General features: G+C 39.0%; 2 protein-coding genes across 2 annotated transcripts; one reads left to right on the forward strand and one right to left on the reverse strand.

The window, feature by feature from the left end:
- Positions 1-2,044: 2,044 nt before the first annotated feature.
- Positions 2,045-6,420, reverse strand: LOC310954576 (transcription elongation factor 1 homolog). Its single transcript, XM_083924138.1, has 4 exons — positions 6,359-6,420; positions 5,917-6,053; positions 5,719-5,789; positions 2,045-3,040 (listed from the first exon to the last, which is right to left on the reverse strand). The coding sequence occupies exons 2-4, from the start codon at positions 6,030-6,032 to the stop codon at positions 2,976-2,978; spliced, it is 252 nt and encodes an 83-aa protein (XP_083780264.1). The 5' UTR covers positions 6,033-6,053; positions 6,359-6,420; the 3' UTR covers positions 2,045-2,975.
- Positions 6,421-8,485: 2,065 nt separating this feature from the next.
- On the forward strand, positions 8,486-12,401 carry pld6 (phospholipase D family, member 6; the record flags this gene model as incomplete). Its single annotated transcript, XM_083937100.1, has 3 exons — positions 8,486-8,664; positions 9,117-9,346; positions 12,145-12,401. 3 exons carry the CDS (start codon positions 8,486-8,488, stop codon positions 12,399-12,401), a joined length of 666 nt encoding a protein of 221 aa, XP_083793226.1.
- Positions 12,402-12,722: the final 321 nt, after the last annotated feature.

A 12,722-nucleotide genomic window follows, 5' to 3' on the forward strand; every position in this document is an offset into this window, starting at 1 on the left:
ACTGCATAGGCTGCTTTTAAGGGTTTTGACTTAATACTTTTTTAAAAAGCACTAATTTACAGGGTTTTTCTTCGATTGCTAACATGCTTTGGTCAGAACTGAAGTCACATTGTCAAAACTCTTCACACAAGCTACGACCACCGGCACACAGATGATCTCACATTTCTGTATTAATGATTTGTGTGATAGTAACAACTAAAAATTCACACACAACACAAGAATTGAAAAAAGGATTTTCCATTCAAATATGCTACTGGCTATCTCTGTAAACAGAAATGATGTACAGTATGTGTTGATTTACATACAGAGCGGGTAAGTAAAATCAGATCAGAAGTGGTCACTGAAGACACATGTAGAGACACATTCTGCTGGTGGGCGTGAACAGACGTACTGAGAGCTGTCCACTTGTGATCTGATCACTCAGGACGGATGTTAATACCAGCTGAGAACAGAAGGGTCACACAAAATACATTCAGTGACCACATATCCCAAAATCCATGAACCCTGCAAAACACTTCATATTTCCAGCACAATTTTCACATGCTTAAACAGTTTTAAAAAACTGTTAAAACACTGTTAAAACACATCCATAACAGGCAAATGTGTACAGTAACCATATTGAAATGTATTGAAAATCTTAGCAGAATGTTTATTCATTCATTCATTCATCTTCAACTGCTTGTCCCTGTTGGGGTCTCGGGGGGCTGGAGCAAGATTAAATTATAATCATTCCAAACACAGCTGATTGTAATTTCAGATTTAAAAAAAAAAAGATTTAGGATGTATGTATGAGTGATTATACTATACATTTTTATGTTTCTTTTAATTATTATTATTATTGCAGTGGTGGAATTTCTAGAATTAGTTTTTTGTTTCAACATTTTTCACGAGTAAAATACAATATGCAATGATATCAAACAAATAAAAGATATTGAATCAAATTGCTGCATTTCTCATTCATTCTTGTAAGATATAATTTAGTACAGTTAGTAAAGTAATAGTGTTTTTTTACTCTATAATGAAATACTAATTCATTGTACCCCGCCTCACGCCCGATGTCAGCTGGGATCGGCTCCAGCCCCCCCGCGACCCCGACAGGGATAAGCGATTGAAGATGAATGAATGAAAGAATGAATAATTCATGTGAAACAAACTTAAAAAGATAACAGGTGATCATTTATGAAATGCTGCTGTCGACAATGTTTTGGTCCAATGAGCTCATTTGGAGATGTGTGTGGAGTGTTTTTGTGGTTTGAGTGTTTTGGAGGGGATGTTTACTATTTTACTAAGATGTATGAAGAGTTTTGAAAAAGTGGCTTCAGTAATTGATTGAATTCAATACTTGTTAGCAATCGAAAAAGATCCTAAACAAAAAACAGTGGTATGAAAGAACAAATTGATTGGCAAAGTTATGAAAAATATTGGAACGATAGAATAAAGCACCTGTGAGATATGATTAAAAAGCTCTTTAGTCTGTGGGTACCCAGTTGTTAGGATGGGGATTAACCAAAAAAAGCTGTGTTCTTGGTGGTTGACTGAACCTGTGTGTAGTAAACAGTGTAACAGTGCAAACTCAGATAACATCTGTAATATACGACACACAAGTCAAAGCAATGTATTACGCTGCTTCTCAGTAGTGACATTTACTGGAAAAAGTGTTTGTGGATGGTTTTTTTTTTTTACCATTATCTTTATTAAATATCTATTTCTTTGAAACCTCCACTCTGTATTGATGTTGTCCCTCCATTTGTCACCAGCTGGTGGTGCTCAGTGCTCTAGGGGTTGTTTATGTCTTCTAAGATCTAATCACTACCTTTTGTTTCCCCATTAGAAAATACTTACATTCAACTAAATCTAACCAAGGTCAAACAACAAATATAACAAATAAAAATAAAGCAATCCAAATAGTTTGTCAGGGTTATAAATCATTTGCTCACTGCTTACTGGTTCAACTGGAATTATTTGTTTAACAATTCTACGCCATCGTGTATTTAGTTCATTGAACAATAAAATGAAACCCAACCAACACGTATGAGTATCAAGTGTTATTGCTCCTTTATTTCCCACAATCACATGTATCAAATTCATAACATTTAAAAAAAAACAGCTTGCTTTTATGCTATTAAACACTAATGGCTGTTTCTAGGAAAATAAACACTCTACGCACACAGACTTGATTGCAGGATAAGAGAACACTTCTGTAGCTATGCTCTTCATAACAAAAGATCATTTGTGCTCGTTGATTTGTTTTTTGATTTATTGAACACGTAAGCTAAAAATCACACAATCAACTGAAATACTAGTACATAATATGACATAACACAAATAAACTTTGCAAAGTCTTGACAGTGCGGCCCAGTCAGGTCCTGCTGCTTGTGTAAGAGTGTATAATAGAAAATAAACGTGCAGAAAACTTTCCAATGCACGGTTCGCATGTTCACAGCGTCTTTGTCATAACCAAAGTGATTTTACCTTCTCTCGATTTCTAATTAAAATGGCGAATGGTGAGCCCATTCACTTACACTATAGGCCGCTTAAAAAAAAAAAAAATCCTGCTAACAAATTCTAGTGGTGGAAAATAAAATATTATTTTCTTAATCTTAAACAACTTATTTTAAAAGGCTAAATGATTTTAAAGAACCAAACTCAAAAATATTGAAACTAGAAAGCCTCGCTCATTGTGTGAAGATAAATTAGTTTGTCACAAATGACAAATTGGTTAATAAATCTCGAGATTCAAACTGGAGCTGTGGGCAGAAACCTTTCGCAGGACAGAAGTCAGAAGACAGCAGGAATGCTTTCAGAACCACTTTGTGCCCAAGACCACATAAGTGAAACGGCGGTTCACGTCACACCACTTATGTGACCATATGGACAGCTGTGAATAATAAAAGTTTCAGAAATGTCCTCCGACCAGCTTGATCCTAATGGGCCCAGGACCACCAACCACATAAAGACATAAAGCTCCACAAAGGCTACTGATTGGCTGCTTCACAGGCATCTATCCAATCACTGTACACGTCAACGGGCTCCGACAGATCTGAAGAGCAATAGATTAAGGGCAAAAGGAACTTTTTGATGATTAAAGTAAGATTTTAAAAAGGCACTGTAATTGAAATTCATAACATCACAATTAAGCAGCAAACAACTATTATCCATGTAAAGATATAGTGGAGTACTGGCATCCTGAGCAGAGAATGAAGTCACTCTCCCTCTGTGTAAGTTGTGACAGTATGGCCTCAAATGCACGTGGGTGTGAAAAAAAAAATTTATTTCACATATTGGGCCGAGAGTCATGTGGGACAATCCAAGCCCACTCTTCGCAGTATTTCGAGTACCTTTAAATCAGTGCAGGATGACATGAACTTTGGAAGTCCGTACTGTACTTTTTATATTGTAGAATAAGCGTTGAACAGTGAATGTATAACAGGTGGTTGTATATGGGGGAAGACCATAACACATCTATGTTTAAAGATGGTCTCTGGCGTCAGATGTAAATCGTTTCCTTGTTCTTTCTTCAGCCGATGTATTGTGGAGTTTCCAAAAGCTGAACCCTTAGCAAGGAACCATGGTAAGAGACTAAATGAACTCCAGAAACAGACATCAGCTGTCCATGAACACCGGGCCAAAACCAGTCACATCATCGACCATCGACTAGCGAAAGATCAAGGAGGACATTTACATCTGATGCCAGAGACATTTTCTGACACCCCCACATCATGTGATAAACAGACTACTTCCACACTAAGAGGGCTGTATTTAAATCCACATATTTTTCTCCGTTTCAGTCCTACCACTAGTTTTCCTCAAAAATAGAGCTTTTTCAAAATATATTAAACACTTAGACTTGGTGGTTAAGTCAGTACAGGGAAAACTGAGCTTTTGCTAAACAATAACATAAACCTGTCAGTGAGGGTCAGGGCCGTGTGACAGGAAAGAACTTTGTCACCTATAATCTTCTCTATGATCTCTCATTTTAAATGTATTTATAGCAAAACGTACGGCACAGCTGCTGTAAATAATTTATTGTATTTATGGTAATTTGGTTAGAGGATTCTGCCCTTTATAACTTTCTCTGTGAGCAGCGCCATTTTAAATGTCTATATAGCCAATCGCACAGTTGTCAATCTGTTTTTTGATGGTTTGACGATCAAAAAATAATGATTCAGTCAGCCGGGCTTTATCAGTCCTAGTCCCTACCAGATGTTGGCGATGCTAAGCAGTTTTGTTTTTTACCAAAAAAAAAAGAGGAAGAAGAGCTTTAGCTGTTTTTCCTATTGCATGTGGGCAGACATCTTTATTATACTGGGAAATATAGAGTGGACAGAAGTCACTTTTAAACATAACGTCAGATTGCCAGCAGCTGGAGATCTCACGGACCAATCACAACCATTTATCTCAAGCGGGGCGGGTTTAAGACGATAACTGATAGAGGAGCATCACCGTCCAGTCTGCAGGTTCGTCCAGCATGGCTTAACCAGGCTCATGAAACTCAGCTCAAACTGTCACAGTAGGCAGCGCTAATTAAATAGGAATCCAGACTCTGTTACTGTATAGCCTATTTCCTGCCTAAAATGCTTTCAGAAACACATTTTAGTGTATGGTTCAGTGTTCATTTTCTTGCTATGATTAGTTATGGGTCTATCGAAAATGAACGGAGAGGTTCCAGACTTATACGCATTTACAAATGATTCAGTTTAATGCCAGGCTAATGGTCTTGGGTATACTTTATCAGAACAAGGATGTGAAGTGGGTTTGAATATCGGTTTGGGAAAGTTATGACATTAGAATTAATGAACACAGCCCCCCACTTATCATAAAAGGTGTCTAGGAAGTGGGTTTACGATGCTATTCAATCATCTGACAAGCACTTCTGATGAATTATACGGGGGCTTTGTGGGATCCTGCTGAAAGTGCCCGTAAAATAAATAAATAGTTTTGAGATATACCTCACCCCCAAAATGACCTTTTAAATATCATTAACTCACAAAGTGTTACCTTGAACTTTTAAAGAAAACTTGTTACATGCCTCCAAAACGAAAAAAGTCTAGACGCCTTGACGAAATAGAGGTCCACGTTTAACAACAGCAAAACTATATCAAAACGTCTGTTTACACAACTTGTGCAGTATATTACACGTCACGTTTATCCAGTCATATGCTCAATACTTCCCAAACACGGACAAGTAGTGTGCCTTTTCAAGCTTCTTAAGATGATGAGCCAATGAGTAGCAAAAGGGTTGTAAATAGTGAGGTTTTAGCAACAACACATGTGTTTGGGAAGTACTGAGAATACGACTGGATAAAGAAGATTGGATTATACTACAAGAGTTATGTCAGAATTTGGAAACAGATGTTTTGATAAAGTTTTGCTGTTTTTAAATACCATAACTTCAAGGCATCAAGAACAACAGCGATGTTGTTGGAATCTCCATTTACCGTGGGGGCATGCAACAACAAAAAAACAAATTTTCATCAAACACTGTGACTTCACCAGTAAATTTGATGGCGAAGTATTCTTTTAAGTGGATGTTTTAAGATTATTTTTTGTTTGAGTACTATTTCCAAGATCAGACGTTCACTCTAACAGCTAATAAAATAACTGAATGTTATATTAAATGTTTCAAACTGTCCTGCAGTTCTGCTGTCAATATATTTGTTCCCGTACCAGAACAGAAAGTGGTGATGCTATCTAACATTCATGCGTGAGTGAGGATACAGGTAATGGGGGTCTGGAACTCCTCCAAGCAGACTGTGCATGATATTATCCCAGTATTTCTGGTCCTCTCCCTGTTGATAGAAAAAAAGAAAAAACAAAAACAAAAAAAAAGGAAACAAAAAGTTAGCAAGATTCCCCAGAAATCAACAACTTGAAGCAGCTATCTTGGGGTGGGGTGTTTGCAGAAATTGAATGTACATTTTGACATCACATGACTTCTCGTGGTTGCAGAATGGACAGGTGAACTGCGAGTCCAGATCCCCTGTCAACTTCTTCTTAGTAGGGGGCTTTCTTTTGGACTTGCGTCGACCCATTGCACCCAAACTGAATCAAGTCTGTGTGAGAACGGAGGACGAAGACATGTGGGTGAACACCACCAATGAGAAAATATGTGAGAACACTTGACTACGTTAGAAAACAACTCCAGTAGGCAGCTGTTGCCCTATGTTGTTACCAACTAAAGTTAGCAGGCTAGCATTAGCACATTTGTTGTTGATCTCGAGTACAACATAAACGATGAAAAGACGATTTAAATGGACTCTGGTGGGACAACATAACTGATTGTGCCTCGAGTAACCGTAGCTATTAAACGTGTCGTATTTGTTAAATGTCCTCTGATAAAAGTTTAAATCTAGTTTACCTTTGCTTGTAGGAAATACACGTTGCCGTTAAGAGGAAAAGCCCTCCTTAAAGACCCGGCACCGGCAACCGTTCGCGTTAAGTGATTGGAGGAACGCATGTGCTTCGCGGCCAGTCATTGGTTCTCTGACCTGTCAGTTAAGTTGATTGGCAGTGACGAAGCAGTGACGAAACAGCGACGGACACAGCCTCCCCCCGCGTGGCGGCGACAGAAGCTAACTCTTTAAGGTTAGTTTAGTGGCGTAAAATAATCTCGTTTTATGTTTTGTCATGCCGTACAAACTCATGGAAGTGTAAACTAAAGGTCTTTTACACATCTTGGTGGTTAGTTGGTTGGTTCAAATAGCGTTTGAGACGTGGTTTGCCTTTATTTCCTCAGTGTTTTGCGCATATGATGTGATGATAAAATCACAAACACAATCAGTGTCCTTAAGATGTTGTAGTAGAGTTAAACGTACAATATTTGCCTCTGCGTGTAGAGGAGTAGAAGTATCAAGTAGCAGTAGGCCTTGTAGTAAAAGTTAAAGGTCCCATATTATGATAATTTTACGGTTCCTGTTTTTATTTAGGGTTTCTACTAGAACATGTTCACATCCTTTAATGTTAAAAAAACACAATATTTTTCTAATATTTTCTGTCTGAATATACCTGTATTGCTCTGTTTTAGCCTGTGTCTCTTTAAGCCCCCCTGCTGAAAAAAGCCCAGTCTGCTCTGATTGGTCAGCGTTTCTGTGTCTTCTGTAAAGAGGGTGAAAAGCATGGATGTATTATTAGTGTTGACTGTATAAAAAAATGTAAGTAACCTCTGCATTAAGGTCCATTCTCTCAACTTGATCAAGTCCTCCTCACCTACAGGAGTCGCCATCTTGTCAGACTTTGACTCCGCCTCATTTCCTCTTACCGAAAAGAGGTATTGATGTGATGTTGGGGGGAGGGACATTCAAGATTCAAGATTCAAGAAGCTTTATCAATCCCGAGGGAAATTATTTTGCAACAGTTTCAATACAAAGGTGGGAAAGGATCAGAGTAACATAAGCATAAACATAAATCAAATCAAAATAAAGCTAACATCAGATAAATCAAGCAATGAACTACGTCCATCTGGCTAACGTATACGTCCAATGCGACTTGAGGGCCAGTAGCTAGCTGTCACTCTGGAGGCCACGCCCCTAATTATTCATAAACTTTAACCTCCAATAAAATAAAAACTAGCTTGTACCAAAAAAAATCTCCCCCCTCAGTGTTGTTATGGAGATATGACCTAAACATACAGACTAAAATGTTATTTTTCACCAGACCTTAGATAGGTTTAACTATGCTGTCAAAACAGCCTGTTTAACATGGGGATCAATGAGAAATTGCTCTATTTTTGGCACTTATTGGATCAACTAGGAAATCGCTGTGGTTGGGGCTTGATTAATAGACCTGGGTAGGGCATTTGCCACCAAGGCTATGGAAGGAGGCATGGACACCAATTAAAGATGGCGGTGCTTTGGGGGTATGAGCACATTGGAACACGATCGGCGCGGTTCTCTTTCTATGATAGTGTACCACTTATTGAGCATCATGGCAATTGCAAACCAGATTTTACTGCGCATGTGTCATACCGCCAAAGCACCGCCATCTTAGATTGGTGACCTAGCCTCTTTATACTAGTCTTGCCAGTGGCTCAGCCTTGTAGCCATTTTTCCAATGGCCACTTGTGGTACTGCAATGAAAAATCCCTGTGGCCCAAAAAGCATTTTCTCCATAGACCACTATTGTAAAAGAGACGTCAGTAAAACTGTTGCTATGATACCTCCAATTGCAATCAGTTATGACTCTTTCCATTGTAAATTTTTAACCCATGAATAGGGGCTGTGTGCATTTCTCTGTGGATTGAGCGTTTTGATACCTTCACAGTATTTATAAAGCACCTCGACTTCCTTCATAATAAATAAAGACATGGAAATCTCACTTTTTACAATATGGGACCTTTTAAATACTCAAGTAAATGTACCTCAACATTTTGTACTTAGTTACTTTCCACCACTGTTTCAATAAAAAATATCACAAAAAACATTTTATGATAAGAAAGTCTGCAATACAGTACATTTTTGGTTCTTAATCATTATTCTTTTTGTAGTAAATGTCAGTGATGTGGACGGTGAAGGTGGTGGGCCTGGGTGTGGTGGGCGTCTCTCTCAGTGTGGAGCTGCTTGGCTGGCTCCTCCGTCGCCTCAGGCCTGGAAGACCCCTGAATGAGGTTGTCTTCTTTCCCTCAGAGATTGCCTGTGTGGAGCACATCTTCACTCCATTGTCGCCTCAGTAAGTGGAATGTAATCTCTGCATATAGTAAAAGGAAGCTATGTATGATATACGTGTGTTGTGATAATTGCCACTAATGCAAAAACATTCATATCCCCTAGATGCTTTAAGTAAGTGGAATTATTCAATCTGATTACCTTTTCTCATTCCAATTGTTTTTCACTTAACAGGGCTGTTGTTTTACCTACTGCATATGTTTTTCACATAAAAAATACCTATGAAATCAAATTAAACCATAAATATGATTCACTGGGGCTATTTGCATATTTGCCAGCTGTAAAACTGTTCACAACAGAATGTCTTGCTAAATAGAGCTGTTTTAACCTGACAGGCGGTTTCCTCACTGTCTGGACAACCTGGGGGAGAAGTGGAATATACAAATGGAAAAAAAAAACATTCAGAATGTAGAGTGTAACTCTTATTTGTTTCATTCATGTTATTGGCTCTTCCAGGTCCTGTTACTGCCCGCTGTCTCATGGCCTAGAGACCTCTTTCTCACGTCTTCTCCGCTACATCCTGTCTGCTTCCTCGTCTTTTGACTTGTGTGTCTTTGCCTTCTCCAACATGGACCTGAGCAGGGCTCTACTTGCGCTGCATAGCAGGGGCGTCACCGTCCGCATCCTCACTGACAAGGACTACGCCTGTATCACTGGCTCCCAGATAGGGGTCCTACGCAAGGCCGGTAAGGGAAACGGATCCTTTTATCATAACATGCTTTAGATATACAATATTTTTCTCACACTGTCTGTCTGAATATGCCTGTATTCACCCTCTGCCTGAAATACTGAATTTCAGCGGACCCCCCCCCCCCCTGTCCCCTGTCCCCCTCCCCGTCCCAGAAAAGCCTAGTCTGCTTTGAACGGTCAGCATTCTGGTCTTCCACGTCTTCGCTCTCTGCGTCTCTGCACCCTCATCGCAGCTGGGGAATGACTGTAACAGCACTGTAGCCACCCTTTTTACGAATATAATTTTTACATCACAACCGGTGAATGACTTTAACGGCACAGTTTAGAGGTACAGTTTCTGGAGCGTTTTGATAAGTTTGCTGTATTTATATAGCACCTGCTTTATAATTAAAAAAGACATCGAAATCTCACTCTTTACAAAATGGGACCTTTAAATCCTTGTGAAGTATATGTATTTATGCTTTGTGATTTTAACAGTCACTGTGACAAAGCATCCTTATGCCAAACAATTTTACAAACACAGGACCAGAGACTCATAAAGCCCTTCTAGAGATATTGTTTGTTACAATATCACACTAACCTGTGTGGGGTCATTATTATGGACAAATTTCACTTGGCATACAGGAAGGATGACTCTGGACTCGATAAAAGGTCCTCCCTCTGAGTTCTCGTACTATCAGTGTCATTGTCAGTAACTCCCACAGGGTTCCTGAGTGGTGAATGGAGAGATGATTGGAACTGTCTGGGTGACTGGAGGTTTTCACTACAAGCCGTCTCACGAGTCAGAGTAATCACAGTCTAAAAGCCATGAAAGATTTTGGGTCATGCGTCCGACTCACACTGTCTCACTTTGTCTTGTCAGCCCTCTGCATTTCAGAAATTACTGCCACTGTGTGCATATTGTGAAGTAAGAATTAAGTAAGTAAGAAATTGGCAACCAGAAAGCAAATTTCATTAGGCAAAGTGTGTGTGTGTGTGTGTGTGTGTGTGTGTGTGTGTGTGTGTGTGTGTGTGTGTGTGTGTGTGTGTGTGTGTGTGTGTGTGTGTGTGTGTGTGTGTGTGTGTGTGTGTGTGTGTGTGTGTGTGTGTGTGTGTGTGTGTGTGTGTGTGTGTGTGTGTGTGTGTGTGTGTGTGTGTGTGTGTGTGTGTGTGTGTGTATGTGTATGTGTGTGTGTGTGTGTGTGTTTTGACGAAAAAGCTTGTGAGAACTACGAGGGACAATCAACTCTCACTTTAGTCTGCAGAAACCTTTTCATCCTCTTGAATGTGAAAGCTCAGTACTTCGGATTAATTTGCTGTCACTGGTTTTGGTAGTCAAAACATTTCCCCAAGAAGGGAAATAATCACTGGTGCACACAGACTCTGAAAGGGCATGGAAAATGATCTTCTGGACGGTCCGTGTCCTGTGGTCACAACTGTAAAGCCATCAAACTTTAATTGCCAGTTGCATTTTTTCCCTTTCATTTCTGGCTCTCTTCACTTTGAGTTGGAAATACTTAAAAGCATTTGCTCAGAGCCATTAGGGGCTTAGATTAGACAAGGTGACATGTCCCGTGGATGAGAAATGGAATCTTAAAAGCAAATTTCTGGTAATTGTTTTTCATTTTCTTCTTGTACTTACCCTTTCAAGAGAGAATTAACACGTCTAATCTTTCTCTGAGTTTTAGCCTGCAGTCCAACAAATTACTAGTTTACAGTGCGGTAAACTGATAAAGTGCCCTACCACAGTAATGATTCTGTCTAAAGCTTTGTTTGTACTAAGTTGTGCGGGACACGGATGGTGTGCGAGTCGGGGGGAGGGGTGCGTACAAACAAAATCATCTATGCAAATTTAATAATCGGTAGAGAAGAACTAGAGAGTGAAAGAAAAGTTTTGTAAAACTTTTTGGAGCCTTTGCGTTAGGTTATTCTTTGTGCCTGCGCCCTCACCAATAAACCTAGCTTAAAACAGTTTCCATTGTACACAACTGAAGAGAAACTATTGTTGTACAAAAAAATTAAAAAACATTTATTAATCATACCATATTCTGTATTAGAACCAATATTATTTTTGATTTCCTGTCTACGGTATACTTGATTTGTGTAACATTGCTACTGCAGCTATTTAGTAAGCTAAGTTTTAGTTGCAGTACTAGACAATAACAGTAAATGCACATGTTTTGGGGTTTCAAAAGCTGACATTCATAATAAGCATACAAGGGAGATAAATATAAAGGCCAAAGTCAGATTTGATAGCTCTTACTCAGGTTCCCATATCCCAATGATTTCTTCTGCTCAGTCTCGATAAGAGAAAAAAATGGTTGTCTTGTGATTTTATGGAGAGGATTGAAACATTCATGTAACATTAAATATTAGGTCTAGCCATTAGTGAAATAATTTCTTATCTTAAACTATATATATCGCAGTATAGCATGTCTAATTGAATAAATAAATAGTCCATATGAAATAACCACATGTTCTAGTCTATTTTTATATACTCCTATGTGAATTAAATAATTGACAAATGCAAAGTACTATTTTTTAATGTCTCATTTTATTCAGAACTTTAGTGCAAAAAAACATTACATGCAAGGATCAGAATGTAAAGTTTTGTCCAAATGACGTAAATATGTATTATTATATATATTCATTCATACTTCTCCTTTATGCTTTTACACAAAGCTCCTTATGAAGTATTCAACAGCTTCACATTCTCATTGATATTCTTTGCGCACAACCCAGAACCACATAACATATACTGGAGAAGAGTATCTAAGGCATTGACTCTCCTCCCTGTCTCCCCTCTGCTCCCAAGGGATCTGTGCACGGTGTGATGTGGGCTCCGTTTACATGCATCACAAGTTTGCAGTGGTGGATGGCCAGCTACTCATCACCGGCTCCCTCAACTGGACGCTGACAGCAGTGCAGGGCAACATGGAGAACGTCATTGTTACCAATGAGCCAGACCTGGTGCGACCCTTCATCAAGGAGTTCCACAGGTTATGGGAGAAGAACGATCGAGCCCGATACCTCCACTCAAGTAAACAAAAACCTGCTCTCATTGCCACCTGAGCCTATGACTGATTAGCCATGAGGAGTATTGAGTCAGTGTTAAATCTGTTCAGTCAGCTTGATCAGAAAACGGAAAGAATTTTTACCTTTTCCTGTTCTGTAGAGGTTTTACTCTGTTACTTCTTGCTTTGGGGGGCTTAAAGTGACTGTGTTATTGTTCAAGATGATGGAAGTTTCATGACATTTTAATTTTAAATATGTATCAGAAAATGTGTCTGATTTACCATACTGACAGTACAGTCAAGAGTTCCAGTTTGATTTATTTTGTTCTTATATTTTACCATTTGGCACAGGCCTAAGAGGAGGATAACATCCACAACA

The sequence above is a fragment of the Echiichthys vipera genome (assembly GCF_963691815.1).
Source record: "Echiichthys vipera genome assembly, chromosome: 2".
NCBI classification, from domain to species: Eukaryota; Metazoa; Chordata; class Actinopteri; order Perciformes; family Trachinidae; genus Echiichthys; species Echiichthys vipera.